At 38.0% G+C, this 19,592-nt stretch overlaps 1 protein-coding gene and 2 non-coding genes across 16 annotated transcripts in view; all 3 read left to right on the top strand.

The window, feature by feature from the left end:
- Positions 1 to 19,592, top strand: part of CEP295 (centrosomal protein 295) — a 47,448-nt gene that overhangs the window by 23,418 nt on the left and 4,438 nt on the right. For 11 of the 14 annotated variants that reach the window (XR_008619634.1, XR_008619633.1, XM_055091686.1 and 8 more), the window contains 12 exons: positions 180 to 401; positions 2,706 to 2,798; positions 2,952 to 3,055; positions 5,153 to 5,290; positions 5,706 to 5,803; positions 6,062 to 9,536; positions 10,604 to 10,772; positions 10,909 to 11,052; positions 15,913 to 16,065; positions 17,501 to 17,604; positions 18,108 to 18,204; positions 18,586 to 18,834. Coding sequence is in view for 12 of the 14 variants with exons in the window: in XM_055091686.1 (XP_054947661.1) it covers positions 180 to 401; positions 2,706 to 2,798; positions 2,952 to 3,055; positions 5,153 to 5,290; positions 5,706 to 5,803; positions 6,062 to 9,536; positions 10,604 to 10,772; positions 10,909 to 11,052; positions 15,913 to 16,065; positions 17,501 to 17,604; positions 18,108 to 18,204; positions 18,586 to 18,834 (5,046 nt within the window). In the remaining 2 variants the exon portion in view is untranslated. Of the gene's footprint in view, positions 1 to 179; positions 402 to 2,705; positions 2,799 to 2,951; positions 3,056 to 5,136; positions 5,291 to 5,705; positions 5,804 to 6,061; positions 9,537 to 10,603; positions 10,773 to 10,908; positions 11,053 to 15,912; positions 16,066 to 17,500; positions 17,605 to 18,107; positions 18,205 to 18,585; positions 18,835 to 19,592 lie in introns of those variants that run through there. The other 3 variants (XM_055091688.1, XM_055091692.1, XM_055091693.1) reach the window with 3 other exon arrangements.
- Positions 17,728 to 17,807, top strand: LOC112067011 (small nucleolar RNA U2-19). Its single transcript, XR_002893029.1, has one exon. It is a non-coding gene; the product is annotated as a small nucleolar RNA U2-19 (small nucleolar RNA).
- Positions 17,954 to 18,023, top strand: LOC112067010 (small nucleolar RNA U2-30). The gene has a single exon (XR_002893028.1). It is a non-coding gene; the product is annotated as a small nucleolar RNA U2-30 (small nucleolar RNA).

The raw sequence follows: 19,592 nt of genomic DNA, 5'->3' as shown, positions 1-19,592 counted from the left end.
TAAGTTGGAAAAATTATTCCTGGTTATAAAATTGTGTTAAATTATAAATATTGAGGAAAATAAAGTTGTGCTTTTGTTTTAACCAGTGGTTGTTATAGTAACTAAGTATAAAGATAGAATAATTTACCTGGTTTGTAATAGGTGCTGAATAAATTTTTTTTTCTTTTCTTTTCTTTTAGTTCCCTTGGCAATGAAGACCCACCAGATTCCTTCAAAAATTCTTTTTAAAAAATTATTAAATAAGATACGAAACCAAAAGTCTCTCTGGACAATTAAATCCATGTCTGAGGATGAAAGCGAAATGAATACAACTGTTAATGAAACTGAAAGTAAAGCCCTGACAGTTGAATCAGGAGCAACTGTGAGTGAAGACAGAACATTATCCTCTGGGCAGAAACAAGGTAGTTCTTGCCAGTCATCTCATTTTATAGCACATAAACCCTTTCTAAGTTGTTCAAAAATATGCTCATTTCTGAAAAATCGAAGAATAGAGGTCAAAAGGAAGAAAATGTTTTAAAGCCCATAATGCTGCCACTTAAAGGCAATAAATGTTCGAAACCTTAGTGAATATCCTTCCAGAGCACTTTAAGTATAGTGGAATTATATATGTATATATAATCTTACATATTTCAGTAAGTGGCAAAAAATTCTCTTGCTTAAGCCACAAAGCTTGTCATTCTGGTTCTGCTCTTCTGTATCCTACATCCAAACCATCATCAAATCCTGTCAGTCCTACCCACAAAATATATCCAGAGTCCAACTGTTTCTCACCACCTACTATCCTAGTTTAAGTGATGTTCATTCTCTAGTGTAGATTCTTGCCTGTATTACTGGTGGCCTCCTAACTGGTCTTCTATCCACAGCTTTTGCACCTTCCTGCAATAATCTGTTTCCAGAGACATCCTGTTAAAACACATCAGCTTATCATTCCTCTGGGAGAAGCCCTCCAACAACTACCCATTTCCCTCAGGAAAACCATTTTGCTTACAGTGGCATCAAAGCTTTACATGAACTGCGCACACACCCCTCCCCACTACTTCTCTCTCTGACCTCATTTTCTCCCCAACCACTGCACTGTAGGCACTGGCTTCCTGGCTATTTTTCCAACACAGCAAATACGAATCATATGGTCTTTGCAAGTGCTGGTCTTGGTTGGGGGAGGGAGGAATGCTCTTCGATATTTTTATGGTTCACTGTCTCACTTCCTTCAGACATTTGCTCAGATACTGCTTTCTCAGTAACGCCTTCTCAAACCACTCTATGTAAAACAACAAACTTCTATGCCTTCCCCCACCCCCATAATCTTCATTCCCTATCACTTCCCCACCCCCATAATCTTCACTTCCTATCACCTCTACTCCATAGCTCTTAACATCTAATGGACCATAAATTTACTTTCTTGCTTATTTGCTTCTTGTCTTGACACCTACCCCTCTCCACCTTCCTCATCCTCCAGTCCTTTAATATAGGGCTTGATTTTGTTCATTGCTGTATCCCCAGAGCCTAGACTAGTGCCTTATACATAAAAGGTGCTCAGTTAATATTTGTTGAATTATTTGACTAGCCTAAAGCAAAGAGAGGTAAGTTTGGAAGTCAGATATACATATGATATTCAAGCACATGGGCATGGAAGAATTCTTTAGGGGAAAGAATTCAGTGCAAAAAGGGCTTATAAGACCATCTGAAGGGACTGCATCATTTAGAAGATGGCTAGAGAAGGGGCAAGCAGCAAAGGCAGTAAAAAGGAGTGAGAAGAAGGAGAGAGAGTATGGTGTTGGCATTTAATACAAAGGGACACTTTCATCTTTAATCCATAACCAAGTTATTTTGGAAAAGGCCCTGTGTGAGTAGGCTTTCTCTAGCCTCATCTGGCTTCATTCTTCCCCTTGTCTGAGCCAAGTTTTTCACTCCTCACAGGGTCTTAATACCTGCTGATCTGTCTGGAAAGGTCTCCTGTACATCCCCACACTCTTTACCTGCTTGATTTCTCCTTACCTTTCAAATGTCCACTTAAATGCCATTTCCTAAGAGAAATCTCATCTGAGTTCCTAGTCTAATTCAGATTCCTCTGAAATACTCTGTTGTATAACCCCCCTTTTTTCTTATATAATACTTAGCACCGTTTCTAATTTTATAATTTTTTTCTAGGATAATTATATAATGTTCTGTCCCCCACTTACCTCCTTTGAGGCCCTTTCTTGATGACCATGGTAAATGTGCATATAGCACATAAGTAGGTACTGAACGAATGAGGTGACTGAATGCTCTGTTCAGTTTCTGGCTACCCTGATGTGATCAAAGTATACTGCTTTAACTTCCTTCTCTGCTCTGGATTCATAGATAATAAAAATCCTAATACCTAAATATGTCAGAGATACATTTAAATTTCTTCTCTTTTTACACTTTGGTGCCTTGCTTAACTCTGCTCTTTTTATGCTTTCCCATTGTGTTTGAAACTCTGTCAGCCTACCTTTTAAGTCAGTTCTCCTTCGTTTTTCCTTTTTTGTTTATAATTTTAGTCTTAGGTCTTTTTGTATTAGGCTAGAATTTATTGGATAAAATATGTGGCCTCTGGAAGGTGGCTGGATCTTAACTAAATAAGACATTCAGGTGGACCAGTGTTAATCTGAATGTAGATTTTTGTTACATTTGTCAGATTTAAGGTTGACAGTGATAATATGTTCATAATGATGTATCTATTACAGTTGTTGAAAGTGACACACTAACAGTTGACTCTGGACCACTTACTAGTGAAGATAAACCACTTTCATTCAATACAGACTCTGAAGAGGAACAAGGTATTTCTTTTTATCATATTCTCAAATTAAACTTGCTTGATTCTTCACATCTTTTTCCTAATAAAATTACATGTAATAAATGAACAAAAGACATTACAGTGGTATCAAATTCTAAATTACTGAAACTAATTATTGCTTTGGGGATTCTCTTAGAAATGAAAGAGACTCACCCTATCACAGCTGTAGCTCAGAGTTCAGTTCTACTTCATCCTCAGGAAGAAGCAGCCAGAATTAGAATGGCAGCAAGGCAGAAACAGGTAATTTGAAATTTTTATTTTATTTTATTTTCATTTTTTAATTTATTTTGGCCGCACTGGGCCTTCGTTGCGGCACACGGGCTTCTCTAGTTGTGACGAGCAGGTCCTAGAGTGCGCAGGCTCAGTAGTTGCAGTGCTCAGGCTTAGTTGAGGTAAGTGGGATCTTAGTTCCCTAAACAGGGATGGAACTCAGGCCCCCTGCATTGGGAGTGTGGAGTTTTAACCACTGGACCACCAGGGAAGTCCCTGAAATTTTTATTTTTAAAGGTTTCTTTCTTCCCCTATGTACTATAGTTTTATTTGACCAGTGAAATTTGTCTTAACATCTGGCTACTTTTGATACCATTTCTTCTGCTTTGTCTTACACATTCATTTGATAGAAGGTACTTCATCTTTACTTGTACTACTCATTTGACCCTTATTGCATTCTGCTTTGTATTTTATACTCTGGTATGTATTTTATCTTCCCTATAAAATTTATCAGTTTTTTAAAGGCAGAGACTCTTTTTTTTTTTTTTGCCTCACCATGGGCACGTGGAACTTCCGACCAGGGATCGACCCGTGCCTCCTGTAGTGGAAGCATGGAGTCTTAGCCACTGGACCACCAGGGAAGTCCAAGACTGTCTTTTATCCTACATAGTTTCTTGTACAATGCTTTATATATAGTAAGTACTCAATAAATATTTGTTGAATAAATGAGTCCCTGTCATAATATTAAACATTGATCTGGGCTTTGTAATCCCAAAAGTTTTTTTGAAACACTGTATTTCAAAGAAAAATTTTAAATTCAACTTCCGTAACTGTAATATTTGTCCCTTCTACTTTAGTGAAAGATTTTCTTAACACAGATTACCTTGAAAGAGGCTAATTGTTACTAAGCCAGTCAGTTTATAGTCATAGTTTTTATAAAAATGCAGCTGAGGGATGACAATTCTATGAGCCAGTATTTTGTCTCAGATAAATGCTTTCTAATCAATATTCTAAAGCAGTATTGTCCAATAGATTTTCTACAGTAATGGAAACGTTCCATATCTATGTTCAGTATGGTAGCTGCTACCTACATGGGCTGTTGAATACTTGAAGTATGAGTAGTGCAACTGAGAAACTGAATTTTAAATTTTATTTGTTTTGGGTTGATTGATTTAAATTTTAATAGTCACATGTAGCTAGTGACTACTATATTGATAGTGCGGTTCTAGAGTTACTACAAAACTGTAAATGGTGTAAATTCCGTGGCTCCTATGAGTGAAGGAAAGGAAGGTGAAGACAGGAACTAAGCTATAGCCACTATTGCCTGATTAAGAATAGGTAATATTGTACTGAGACATGTTTAATTGTTTAATTTTGAAAACAAGATCATTCTTCATTATCTCTAGTAGACGTATTCCTCTTAATAAAACTTCACATACATTTCCTTTTCTATTTATTCAGTATATGTTTCTTATATATGTTTCAAGGACTACTAGGTGCTGGATTTAACAGGCAACCAGACAGACTAGTCTCTGGCCTCATGAATCTTAGTTATTTTAACACATGTTTTTAGTTCTTGGATTTATGTGTATGTGTGTTGGTATAATTTTGAGTTGATTTGTCATCACTCTGCCATTATTTTCCATCTCTTTAATGCCTGACAGTAAGGACTGAATATTGCTCACTGTACTTTTATTTAGCTTGTAGATAACTGCACCCTTTTATGAGTATGCCTAAGAAATCAGTGTTGTCAGCGTTCTCGATGTTTAATTTCTTAGGCATTATTCTTACTGAGAACAAGGTAAAATTAAAGATGTGAACACAGAATTTGCTACTTCTCTGGAGGTGGTGCTTCAGTGGTGATCAAGGTTTCCCTGTGCTCCCAGGAAATAGAAATAGTTAATATGTTTATTTTTACTTCTCTCCCTTTTCCTTCTTTCCCCTTTTCCTGTCTCTTGCTTCCTTCCTCCCTCTGGCAGTGCAAATAACAGATAAAACATCACCACTTTCTTCTTGGATAATTGGTACTCTTGGTGATGAGACCTGTTTCTTTTCATTGTAATGCATATAAACTTTTCTTTGGCATGAGTTTGTTGTTAATAAATCAATAGTATTTTTGTTATTTAGATAATGGAAATAGAAGAACAGAAGCAAAAACAGTTGGAATTACTTGAACAAATTGAACAACAGAAGTTAAGATTAGAAACTGAGTGCTTCAGAGCTCAGCTGGAAGAAGAAAAAAGAAAAAAAACTCAACAGACTGGGGTACGATGCAGGAAATCTCATCCCTACGTAGATTTTTGGGGGATAAAGAAGTGTGGGCAATCTTCGCATTCAGAAAAGTAAAGTGCATTTCTAATTTGTATTTGATAATTTAAAAAAATAACAATGTATACGTAAAAATAACTTTATACAAACCTAATAACTTTCATCTTTCAGTTTCTAGAGGGTGCTAATATATGTGACCATGACTTGTATGTAATGTGTATGTTGAGCTCTTGGGCTTGACACTAAAGGAGAGCGGTAGATTACTTCATTTCTTAACAATGGAAATGCCAGTCTTTTTTATAAAAAATAAAGCTATATGGAAGTTTACAATTATAGAACGTCAGTTTATGTAAAGTACTTTAGTACTTACTTCTGGATTTGCCTTTTAGTTAGTATCTTTGTCTTTTATTAGGTTAGCACTGCACCAGCATCATGCACCATAAGTTCTGATGAAGATAATCACAGGCAGATGATTCATAACTATCAACAACAGCTATTACAGCAAAACAGGTATTAGCTAGGGTACAATTTATATGTGATAGTGTGTGGCTGCATTTTCAGGATTTATTATTTGGTTTATATGAAGGTCTTACCAGGATTCCCTTTAGAACTATGGCATGTAGATTTCTCAAAGAGCAATGTTAATAACACTGTTCCATTTCTGTCTTGATTATGGCCACCCCTAGATTGAATTTAATGTATAAACACTTAAGAATGTGGGGCATTTTTTTTAATCAAAAAAGAATAATGCTTGTTTGTTTTGGGTAGGCTTCACAAACAGTCTGTTGAAACAGCCAGGAAACGATTACTCGACTATCAGACTATGTTAAAAGGAAAGTACCCATCCATGTCAGCTACACCATTGATACCTGGTTCTGTTACATCAGTACCACCACAGAAATCTGAAAGACGTGCTGTTACATCAGAACATGAGGATCAAGGTCAGAGACCCAAGTTGAGTCCTAACAAACAACCTATGCAACCCATACAGATCTCTAAATTAGAGCAAGATTTTCAGGCTTCAAGACAACATCACTTTCCACAAAGACAGGTAGAAACAACTGAAACGTTAGTTACTTCAGATGTTTTAGCCGAGCAAGCTTTGGAATCACAGGAACAGCCAAAGCAACTCTCACAGACTGAAGCACAACAGAGAGAGTATAAATTGGTCCCTAAAGACTCTCATACACTTTCAAGGGCTTTGTCACATGATAAGCCACTGATAGTACAGGATGCTAGAGAAAGAGCTGAAACATCTGGGGCAACAACTTTTCAAACTTTAGACTCCCAGCAAATGTTCTCAGAGAACAATGAAAGTATATCGTCTAAGTTAATTGAACCTTCTTCATTCCTACCATTGGTAGCTGAGCATTCTTTTAGTTCTCTGCCGACTAAAGTTGAGTCTGGAAAAATCCAGGAACGCTTTTCAACTGGGAGCAAAAGTGTAGTTTCTGTAAGCCATTCTGTAGTTGGCCAAACACAGGATAAGTCTTTGCCATTCTCAGAGAATATCATAGCCCAGCAAAGTAATTTGAAGGCTCTCCAAAAACAGTTAGACCTACAGAAAGAAGTTCTTCGGTTAAGACAGGAAGCCCAGGAACAATTGCTTTTGTGCAAACAGAAAGAATTGGAAGGGCAAACTGGCCTTTCTGTATTCCTTCCATTGGTACCTCTGGATTCGTTTGCTTCACTGCCTTCTGCCAAAGCTGAGTCAGGGAGAATCCAGGAATCTTCTCCAACCAAGAAAGAGACTACAGTTTCCTCAGACCATCCTGGGGTCCCACAACTTCAGGATAGGCTTAATTTTAAATTTCTCCAAGAACAGTTAAATATTCAGAGGGACAGCTTTCAGGCTAGACGGGAAGCCCAGGAAGTATTATGTGTACATAAACAGAGTGAATTGGATGGAAGAGTATGGGCTGAACAGACCGAGCCCCCTTCTGTCCCATCTCAAGGAGCTCAGCATACATTTACTTCACTACCTTCTGCTGGTACTCAATCTGGAAAAATCCAGGACCAGTATTCATCTAAGAATGAGAAGGAAATTCTCTCAATCCAATCTGAAATCCCAGAATCTCAGGATGGGTCTTCAAGTTTCCTACAGCAGTTCCAACCTTTGCATGATAGTTTGAAGTTGCTCCAAGAACAGCTGACTACACAGAGGGATGCTCTTCAGGCCAGGCATGAAGCCCAGGCAGAATTACTTTTACGTAGACAAAGGGATTTGGAAGACTCTAAGGCTGTGCAGATGAGTTCTTCATTCCTGCCAGTGGTCACTCAACATTCATTTGCTTCACAAGTTTCTTCTAAAACTGAGCCTAGAAGAATTCAGAACTTTTATTTCTCTGAGAAGGAGAGTGTTATTCCCTCAAGTCATTTGGTAATGCCAGCATTTCAGGATGAGTCTCTTAATTTTCCACAGCGTAGCCTGCCACAGCAGGAAAATCTAACAACACTCGAAGGTCAGTCACACATTCAGAGGGTAATGCTTGGTGCTAAACAAGAAACTCAGGAATTTGTACACAAACAAAGTGAATTAGAAAAAAAAATTCCTTCTGAACAGACTGGCACCTCTTTATCTCTGTCTCAGGGAGCTGAATCTGAAAAATTCCAGGACTATATGTCATTCAGGAGTGACAGTACAGTTCCCTTAAGCCATTGGAAGATCCCAAGATTTCCGGAAAGACTTCTGGGGTTTTCACGACATATACAGCCTCTACAAGATAATTTGGAAGGACACCAAGAATGGTTAGACACAGAAGAGGAGGCCCTTCAGTTTAGCCAGAATACCCAAGGGAATGTATCTTCTGAACAAACTGGCCCCTCGTTCACACCCCAGTTAGCACAGCTTTCTTTTCCTTCATTGCCTTCTGCTGAATCTCTTACAGCCCGGGAACCTCTTTCAGCAGAGGGTGAGAGTAGAATTCCTTCAAGCCATTTTCAGATCCCAGAATTGCAGCATAGACTTTTGAAGATATCACAGCTTATCCAGCCTCAACAAGATAATTTGAAGGCACTTCAAGAACAGTTAGCTACACAGAGGGAAGCCATCATTCAGTCTAGACAGGAAGCTCAGCAAGAATTACTTTTGCATAAACAGAGTGAGTGGAAGGGAAGAATATCTCCCGAGCAGGTTGGCACCTCGTCCTTCCTATCCCTAGTTGTACAGCGTCCTTTTGCTCCATTACCTCTTAGTGAAGCTGGTAGAATCCAAGAACCTTGTTCAACTAAGGGTGATAATATAGTCTCCCCAAGTTGTTCTGAGATACCAAGGTTGCCTGATAGGCTTTTGGGTTTACCACAGCCTGTTTTACCTCAACAAGATTATCCGATTACATTTCAACAGGAACACGTGTATACACAGACAGGTCCCCTTCCATGTAGCGAGAAAACCCAGAAAGAGTTGGTTTTGCCCAGACAATGTAAATTTGAGGAAAAGTCATCTGAGCATTTTATCCAACCTCTCCATGGTGATTTGAAGGCACTTCAAGAGCAGTTAGACAGACAGAGGAAAGCCACTCAATCTAGACAAGAAGTCCGAGAAGAATTGCTTTTGCAAAGACTAAGTAAATTGGAGAAAGGGGTCTTACCTGAGCAGACCAGCACCTCTTCATCATTTTCCCACATAGCACTGCCTGTTGCTGACTCTGAAAGAATCCAAAAATCTCTTCCAACCAGAAGTGACAGTACTGTTTCCTCAAGTCATCCTGAGATTCCAAGGTCTCAGGATAGGCTTTTGAGTTTATCCCAGGCATTTCTGCCTCAGCAAGATCATGTGTCAGCACAGTTGGGCTTACAGAGAGAAGTGCTGCGTTTTAATGAAAAAGCTCAGGAAGAACTGCTTTTAAACAAGCAAGCAGAGCTGATTGAAGGTGACTCTTCTGAGCAGCCTGTTCCCTCTATGTTTCTACCCAAGGAAAGAGGGCATTCATTTATTCCACTACCTTTTGCTGAAGTAAAATCTAAAAACATTTGTGAATTGTATTCAGCCAAGAATGAACATGCAGCTCCTTCAAGTGCTTCTATGAGCCCAAGACTTCAAGATAGATTTTTGAGTTTTTCACAACCTCTCTTAGCTCAGCAAGATAATTTGGGACTTCAGAAGCAGATGGAGCTACAAAAAGAAGTTCTGCATTATGGCCAGAAAGCCCAAGAAGAATCGCTTGTACAGAGACAAACAGCATTGCAGCAGCACATTCAGAAACATCAGGAGACCTTGAAGGATTTCTTTAAAGACAGTCAGGTATGTATTAATCTTGAATATCTAAGAATTAAACATCGACAATAACCCAACTCAGCCAAGCTAAATATTTGTTTCAATCCGAGGTCGAAATAAGTTCTGAGTTATTGAGAATAAGTGGTTTGACCTTAACTGTGCTTTAATTTTCTACCTTAAACACCGTGGAAATTAAAAGGTAAAAATTGATCCACCTTGCATGGCGTTTATGAAGTTAATAGTTATTTGAAGCCCAACTAATTTCAGCCACTGGTTTGATACAACCAAACTCAAACATCATGGAAAATGTAGGTTGCCTTTTGAAGTTTTGTTATAAAGGATTTTGAGCTTGCCACAAGAAGATTAAATTGTAAAATAACTAGTTAGCAGAATTTCTCTTAGGCAAATGGCAGACTTTGTGCTTTCTGTATAGCACTTTGTTGACATTTGTGTAGAATCAAAACCAGTACCATCTTTTTCCATAAGTGACAATATTAACATCTGTTATAAAAGTGGTGCGATTTTAGGCTGATGGACCACTGGACTGGCTGCTTGTGACTGAGTTGTTGAGAGGACTCTGATGTGGTCACTCAGATGACTATTCATAGTTTCTCTATATGCGAGACAGTATAGTCTCCTATATATGAATGTGTCCATTTTATTTTAAAAGGCCACTTCCTAAATTTATGAGTTAGCCTAAACAGAATTCTGCAATCCTTTGATGCTCAGGAGAAGCTTGAGTTGCGTTCATGAGAACTTGAGTTCTGGGTATTTACTGGTCATTTTAAGGAAAAGGGATGGGAAAAGAAAAGCAGAGAGGGATGCTAAAGTATAATCTCTTATTGAAAGGTGCAGTGGAGGCTGTTTGTAAGGTCCGAGGCTGTGACTGGTTGTACTTTTCAATGGAATTATTACCCTTTCAATATTAGAAGTACTTCTCATTTTTATCTATAGATAAAATTGTAATAATGTTGTTGATGGAGCTGTTCATGTGGTTGAGGTTCTAACTGAAGAAGGGAGATACAAATCTAATGACTTCTTCACATGATCTTTCATTTTGTGTCATCCCCACCCTCGTCTGTCTACTTTTTCAGACAAGTAAGCCCACAGTTGAAAATTATTTTGAAACTAAGAAGCTCAGAGAATGCCTTGTTCATCTCCAAGATCTAGCCAAAGACAATCAGGAAAACATTGGTACTGCAGGCAGGAGAAACTGTGATGATAATCAGCTCCTTTCAGAAGATAGTAATGCCAAGCAAAGTGGTAAGATAACTGCATTTTATTGTACTGATTATCCTGATGATGATTCTTTATTTTAACCTCCTGCAACTTGCCGGTTGAAGAAGTTTGTTTCGTTAACAGATTTGTATCGTGCCTAACTCTGTCTTTGACTTGATAGGGGAGCATCAGGACAAAGAACTGGGTGGGAAATCCTCAAAACCACCTGTAGCAAAAGTTAAAGGTGGATTGGACTTGAACCAACATGAACTTAGTGCCATACAAGAGGTAGAATCACCAGCAAGTGGCAGAACTTCTATACTAGGTAAACAGATGGTTTGATAAAATATGATTTTTTTAATATTTGCCAGTTTTCTACAGTTTTTTCAGGATGCTAAATATTTTGTTGTTGAGGAAACATAGACTGTGAGTACTCATGAAGGGGAAAAAATGGTTTGTACAAACAGTATTTAAAATGTGGACTTAAAGAAATATGTCATTAGGTAACTAGTTTCTTTATATATGAGGAAAAGCAATTTATTGTAGACAAGAATTCTTTGCTATCCATTATTCTGACACTTTTGCTTCCCTCTGCTTCCTTTCTAAACCAGTTTCTCTAGGATATAACCCAGCTTTTTCTCTTCTGCCTTGCTGCCCTTTCACTTCAGTACCTTCACTGCTCTTTTCCTGTATCTTTCACAGGATAATCATGGTGTGTAAAACCCTGGCTTTAAGAGCAGTTGTAACACGTATATTTCTTCACCGTACTTCTTCCTAGATTCAATTATCTTGAAAAATTCCTCCCTGCGATCCTTAGTAAATAGCCCTATTTTCATTTTTTAATTATTTCTAGATTTCAGACTCAACCAGATAATTCTCTTGATCAAATCTATCAAAGTAAATTCTTTTTTAAGGGGGAAAATAACTTTGTCAGTAGAAAGGTACTTAGAAATGTAATGTTAATATTAGCTATTTTGGTCTTAAAGCCATAAAATATTGTACCTTTGTTTCCAGCTAAAAGAGTTTCAGAAGGTAGAGATTCAGAATAACTCTTAAGAATCATTCCCCTTTTTACTTTCTTCTTATGTCTTATGGAAATTATAACAAAGTAATTATTCTATTTATTACTAGGCTTTGGAAGCTTTTCTTCATTTTGCACTATTTGGTAAACACAACTGTTCAGGACTTGATTGGTGCTTTCCCTAATTCTGAATGAGCATTGGGAAATTCTGACCATTGATTCCTATAATTTAATGAGTTGTGTTTGAGATTGCAAAACTGTCAGCCTGTCTAAAAGGGAAAGCTATATATTCCCTCACTTCCACCTCCTTATCCTTCAGCCTTTTTTCAATGAAAAGAACCCAGATGTAAGTCTTGACTGTTTCCTTGTCTATACCTCTGTGACGTCCTACAGAGTACCAGTTCTTCTCAGTTCTAGTTGATCAACCCTGGAGTCTGTCCATTTGTTTCCATTCCCACTACCACTCTTCTAATTCAGGCTGTCATTTCTTTCTTGAAGGGCTGCTACAACTCCCCGTGTCTCCCTGTTTCCAGTCTAGCATTACTCTCATTCATTTTCCCATGGTGTACTCAGGGTAATCTGCCTCTATTGCTCAATGTTTAAACTCTTCAGTCGTTTCCCTTTGACCAGAGGAATAAGTCTAAATTAAGTCTTAAGTCCCTAGCTTCACCCACAAGGCCCTTCATGATCTCACTCCCTCCCTTCAGGGTTGAGGTAAGTGCCACTTGTGTGGCATAAACTTTGCCTGAGCTATCAGGCATCCCTCTTATGTGCTGTTTGGGAGCTTTCATCGTAGCCTTCATCACACTTCTTTGGGTAATACTTTAGCCAAAATATTATAGGCAAATAGTGCTAAAAGGTTACAACATGAAACAGCATTTCTTCCTGCCCCTACACACCCCCCACCCCTTGATGCTACTCACCAGACACAGTCACTTTTCAAGTCTCCTAGGTGTTTCTTCTTGTATTTACTTCTGTAATTGGCAATGGATTTTAGCAAAAATTAAGCCAAATATTAAACACCGCTAAAATAATTTGAGATCACATCATTTTCTCTGTTTGTGAGAACATCTTTTAGTGCGATATTGGATGATACATTCTTAAGGCTATTATTGTCCCCAAAGGGGATGAAAATTGGTTCTCAGGGAGATGAAAAAGTCTTACTCTTTATGTACCAAAGCACAAATGTACATAAAAAGATATACAGTATATATATAGTTATTAAGTTTCATGGAGTTAGGAGGCAATTAGGAAAAAAGTCTTGAAAGGGCTCCTTAGGTGGGTGATGATAAAGTTAATATTGAGAAACACTGAGCTATAATATTCTTCCAATTTTCTTTTCTTCTCTGTATTCTACTTTTTTTTTTTGGCTTCGCCGGGTCTTAATCTTTTTTTTTTTTTTAGTTGTGGCATGCAGACTCCTTAGTTGCGGCATGCGAACTCTTAGTTGTGGCATGCATGCAGAATCTAGTTCCCCGATCAGGGATCGAACCTGGACCCCCTGCATTGGGAGCACGGAGTCCTACCCACTGGACCACTAGGGAAGTCCCTGTAGTCTATTTCTTTTGGCTTTATTTTCTGGGAGAATTTTCTCAGCTTTTTCTTCTTACATTTCTTAGGAATTTTTATTTTGGCTCTCAAAGTATAGTTTCTAAAAGCTTGCCCTCCTTTCTGATTTTTTCTTTTTGTAGCATCCTGCTCTTGTTTTATGGATGCAAAATACTACCTACTTTGAATATTTATAGGTTTTTGTTGGTTTGGGTTCCTGTATTTTCTCTGTCTGGGTTCAGGTGTTTCTTCTTGTATTTACTTCTGTAATTGGCAATGGATTTTAGCAAAAATTAAGCCAAATATTAAACACCGCTAAAATAATTTGAGATCACATCATTTTCTCTGTTTGTGAGAACATCTTTTAGTGCGATATTGGATGATACATTCTTAAGGCTATTATTGTCCCCAAAGGGGATGAAAATTGGTTCTCAGGGAGATGAAAAAGTCTTACTCTTTATGTACCAAAGCACAAATGTACATAAAAAGATATACAGTATATATATAGTTATTAAGTTTCATGGAGTTAGGAGGCAATTAGGAAAAAAGTCTTGAAAGGGCTCCTTAGGTGGGTGATGATAAAGTTAATATTGAGAAACACTGAGCTATAATATTCTTCCAATTTTCTTTTCTTCTCTGTATTCTACTTTTTTTTTTTGGCTTCGCCGGGTCTTAATCTTTTTTTTTTTTTAGTTGTGGCATGCAGACTCCTTAGTTGCGGCATGCGAACTCTTAGTTGTGGCATGCATGCAGAATCTAGTTCCCCGATCAGGGATCGAACCTGGACCCCCTGCATTGGGAGCACGGAGTCCTACCCACTGGACCACTAGGGAAGTCCCTGTAGTCTATTTCTTTTGGCTTTATTTTCTGGGAGAATTTTCTCAGCTTTTTCTTCTTACATTTCTTAGGAATTTTTATTTTGGCTCTCAAAGTATAGTTTCTAAAAGCTTGCCCTCCTTTCTGATTTTTTCTTTTTGTAGCATCCTGCTCTTGTTTTATGGATGCAAAATACTACCTACTTTGAATATTTATAGGTTTTTGTTGGTTTGGGTTCCTGTATTTTCTCTGTTTGTCTGGGTTCTTCCGTTTTTTTTCTGTCTGAAATTTTAGAGGCTTTTCTCTGATATCTTGCATATTTGAGCGGAACACTGAATGGCTAATTGGAAATTCTATAGGTGGGGACCTTATTTACTTCTGGATTTCATTGGAAAATGTGGCTTTTCCTTGAGGACCCTCAACTTAGTATCTGTGGTTCTTTTCCCTGAGCAATTTACAGTTTAGTTTCTTCAAAGAAAGATCCTCCAAGTTTGATATAAGCCTGGCTGTTGCTGTTATGGAGGCAGACCTAGGGGGATCTGAGTTAAGGGTGCAAACTTTCTTTTAATACCTCTGATTTCCTTATGGCATTCTTTTTCTTCCCTCCACTCTTGCCCCTTTCAGTGCCTGATCCCCCTAAATTCAGAGTGTATTGGATTCATGTACTTGTGGCCAAGTGGTTAAGATGACAGACTAGAAATCCATTGGGGTTTCCCCACACAGGTTCAAATCCTGTCAACTACTGCACCTTTCCCCTTAGAAGGGTAATCCTTTGACACTTTACCAGTTGGAGAGTCTGCTATAAATTTGATTACAGAGTGTATAGGATTCAGTTTCTCTAGAGGATAAACCTTTAGTCTTCTCTGGGGATGTTGTTGAGAAATAGGAATCTCAGGTGATGGGAGGGATCTGTTCCACGTACATGTTTTTAAACATTCTCCCTGTTTTCAGTTCCCTGATTCACACCTTCCTTTTTTTTTTTTTTTTTTTTTTTGTGGTACACGGGCCTCTCACTGTTGTGGCCTCTCCCGTTGCGGAGCACAGGCTCCGGACGCGCAGGCTCAGCGGCCATGGCTCACGGGCCCAGCCGCTCCGTGGCATGTGGGATCTTCCCGGACCGGGGCACGAACCCATGTCCCCTGCATCGGCAGGCGGACTCTCAACCACTGTGCCACCAGGGAAACCCCACACCTTCCTTTTGTAATACCTCTTGCCTTTAATTCCCAAGTTTTTCTGAGGTTCTGCACAGTAAATTAGCTTCTACTTCTGAGTGTCTCCGACTCCTTTGTTTGTTTGTTTCATAAGTGTTTATTTCAGTGATTATTACTTTGATAATCACCCTCAGGTAAACACCATCCAGGTCAGGAACTGGAATGTTAGAGAACTCCATAAACTCTTCCCTTGTACTCTCGCAATTACTCTTCCTCATCTTCTCCCCAGGGTAAACCCCTATCTTGATCTCTAATACCACAGATTAGCTGTAGCTGTTTTTGAACTTTATATTATGAATGCATATTATTCGTTATAAAACTTAATGGTTAATAATTTTTCCAGGCATTTTTCCTGTGATTAGTCAGTGCTGAAGCATTTTCTATTATTAGGAAGTAGGAGTTTCATTAAAAACTTAGTAAAATTGAAGTGAAATAATTAAAAGGCTGTGTGAAAGTTAAGCAGTTACTGTTTTCTTGCTACACTGATTCTTTAAGAGTTTAGATTTTTACCCATAATCTAAATTGCCTTTTTAGTTTTAACTAGAAACGTAAGTGGAAATCCAGTGAGTCAATTTTTTTTCCCTCCCAGGTAAACCAGACTTTTACCAAGACAGAGACCCACTGAGGGTCTCAGTAAGCCGAGAACAAAGTTTTCTTGGGAGCCCCCTGGACTGTGATCCATTTGGTCATCTTCACCCAGTTGCCCAGGAGAACATCTGTGGTGATGACTCTGATAAAGCAGGTGAGAGAGAAGTTGAAACTGGAATTGCTGTGCATAAGAATATGTGGACAAAACATAGTTATTTGTAATTTATTTGTAATGAAAAATGGTAAATAACTTCAGTGAAACTGCAGTTTTGTGAAGGTGTTTAATGAGGGGAGAAAAGTCTGTGTTCATGCATTTGAAAACTGTCTGGAATAAGAATCACCAAAGTTTAGGTATGGGTTAATCTTTGTTGGAGGTTGGGTTTCACACTTCTATTTCATATGTTTACATACTGTGAAATTTTTTTTCCATAAGAAGCCTATATTATTTCTGTACACAAAAAGTTGAATGAAGGAAGTGGTTTATTTAGAGAATAATTAATTACACTTTTAAATTGTTTCACTAAATAAGTAAATGTTAGTAGGAGGTATGTAAGGGTATGAGGTTTTTACAGTTGGCAAACTCTACACATTTTGTGTTTAAGCCTATTTGTAACAATCCACATTTAATTAAATACTACTGAGTATTACCTTTTAAAAATTCTATCTGTGGCATTTTAAACGAGCTGTTTTATGTTTAGTTTTAAATATTTGGAAAGTATTAAGGAACAAGTTACAAGGAAAAAACTTTAAATCACTTAATTCTGCCACCAGAGACAACTGATGTTAATTTTCTCACTTTTGAATTTGTGCATATTTATAACAGGCTATTTTATATGTATAATATTGACCCTGCAAAGCATAGTTCCAGTACTGCTTCATTAGTTCTAAAGCACCTTTTAAGTAGTTGCCTTTTCTAACCAGATTTCTTTTTATTTTAGCTGTCACATATACTTGGATAATTGTTATCTTAGTTGTATCTAGAGTTTAATACAATGAGAGATGAACAAGATCTATTTTCTTTTTGAGGGTTTATAGAAAAATTGACTTTAGCTTCTCCTTTTTTAATTGGAGATTGAAATAACTACAAAGTATAATTTCCAATGAATTGTAGTTTTTGACATTTTAAAATAAAAACCATTACCATTTTTTTAGATTTAGCCAGTGAATACTTGCATTTCTTTTTATTCTACCTGTCAATGTCCTCTAACCAAAGACTACCAAGAACACACATGTAATTGAAGAAAGCTGGGTGCTTTGACTTGTTGTACTGAGGGAGAATGCACACTGTGGGGAACCATGAGGCCGATGAATTAGTGAGAGGGTATTAGAAGGGACTTACTGTAAGATTTGGGCTTTACTAGGTGATTTTGAAATAGGGCTTTGCTTGTTAGTATTGGATATTATCAGGAAGCAAGGGTGATTCTGTTATTGGATATCTACAAAATTCTTTTTTCTGTTTGGTCTAAGATAAGGCAACTCTACAAAGCAAAATGTGAGAGAAAATTGTAGGAAAGCAGGAAATTATGCCCTCTGGTGCTAAAACTTTGATTTGTCATAATCCAGACCTTCCCCCTCCTTCCCCATTTTAGTCAATGTCAGTGAGGCTGTGGTTGAGAATCATGCAGTATTAAGTTACGCTGTGAAGGAAGAAGACCATACGTACCTGGGTCCAAATGTGAAGCTAGATGATAAGGTTAGTAATGTCTTGATGTGTGCTGCATTGTTAGAGTTGCTTGGCTTCATACTGTCTTTTAAGTTTACAGAAGTTGTGGAATATTACAGTCTATGTTCTCTGAGATCTGCTCTTACTGGAGTGGATCGGTGATGAAAACAGCCAAATCTGAGCATCAGAAGACCTCTTAGTCTACCTGATGCATGATCTCTATAGTTCTGAGAAGCAAAAGAATAATTTAAAACAATAAGGGGTGGGTGTGTGTGTGTGTGAGTGTGTGTGTAAAGGTGACAGTGGATAACTGAGGACTTATTGATGGGGGAGTGAGAGTGGGCTGGAGGTGTGTGTGTATGAAAGGCTGATCAGTTCTGAGCAATGATGAAACGGTTTTACTACGGACCTTTATAACTATGAAGGTTTCTACACTTGATCTGAGCTCAGAATAACTGCTAATGTTGGTGATTTGGGCTTTTTCTAGATATTACTTCCTACATTGTGGCCTAAATGTTCTCCTTAAATTTTAGGCTGAAACACAAGAAATTTATCATGAGCCATTATCTTCAATAACTGTTTCTACTGGGAGCTTTTTAAGTTATGAAAACACAGATTTGAGCCTTACAGGTAAGCATATCAGAATGTTTATAAATAAATTGAAAGAGAAGCACCAGTTGCACTGCAGTACAGTGGTGAGAGCCAACATTGCTTTTCACAAGGTGCTGAGAGGGATTGTTCTTTAAATCTCAGAAGTAATCATGCCTTTAGAATATTGGACAGTATGACATTCTAATCGTGATTGAAGTCACGGGGCTGCAGACGCAGAGACACTCCACTGATCTCCAGTAGCACGTTGAGGAGGGTTTGCTAATGTTGGTGGGAATTTACAGAGCACATTTCTTGGCTGCACTGATTCCTTATTGATGTGTATTGCTATGCCTCTCTGCTAAAATCTGTCTCAAAGGAAGTACCCAGACACTGAATATTTTCATTAAACCCAATTTTCAGAGTCGTTTTCAGAGCTTGTGGACCAGAGGGAACAAGAATCTCCCACCAGTAAAGAAGAGGAAAGAAATGTTTTAAGTTCTGTAGTTCCTTCAACACAAGTTATTTATCAAAGACAGGACCCTCAGGACGCCCTTAAACCTCTTTTACCTGCATTGGAAACATTTACATCTGGTCAGACACACATTCAGCAGATGATAGACAAGTACATAAATGAAGCAAATTTGATGACTGAAAAAACAGACTTGTGGGGTAAAATTATTTGTAAACAAATACTTTCATGTAAACTAAGTGTTTTTAACTTTTAACCTTTCATGCTTTTTAGTTGGAAGTAGTGTGTGTTTGAGCTTTGTGTTTTGATGACTTGCTGTAGCAGTTATAACATGGAAAACGCTGAGGCGGGCACTTAGTGAGAGAGGGGCTCTGGAAACAGACTAACTGAGACAGTGTAGAAGAGATGAGCAGATCTTCGTTCACCTTTGCAAAGTTAACTACAGTAGCTCAGTATTGCCAATACTGAGCACAAGAACTCAGAAATCAGACCTCTGGACCGTTTCCTGTGAGACCACAGGAAGCTTACTATTTTGTCTCCTGTGGAAGGAGGGTTGTTGGGGATAATGCACATAAAGTGCAGTGTCTGGCCTGTGACAACACTCGGTACAGTGAGCTTTTCTTCTTTTTTTCAAATCATTGATCCTGAAATGAGCTAATTGAGAATAACATAGCTTACTGTAACAAAGCAGTGACCATGATGGCATCTTACTCCTAACTAACCCCATAAAGACCTTGAGCCTAGTAGAAATGGAAACTTGCATTTGTCAAAGGTTCTGGTCAAACCACTGCCACCACCCGCCCTCTTTGTACATGAGAGATAATGGTAGGACTTAATTTGAAAGCATCTGCTGGTAATGAAAAAAATGCAAGTAATTTTGTTGGAGTTATCTTAAAATAACTTTTATGAGTATGTTCTTAGTACTACTTTTCTAGGCTTTATTTTTAAAATGTGTCTT

Source organism: Physeter macrocephalus, chromosome 16, assembly GCF_002837175.3.
Source record: "Physeter macrocephalus isolate SW-GA chromosome 16, ASM283717v5, whole genome shotgun sequence".
Classification (NCBI taxonomy): domain Eukaryota; kingdom Metazoa; phylum Chordata; class Mammalia; order Artiodactyla; family Physeteridae; genus Physeter; species Physeter macrocephalus.
The sequence above is the reverse complement of the archived record's forward strand: the minus strand, read 5'-3'. Positions and strand labels throughout refer to the sequence as shown.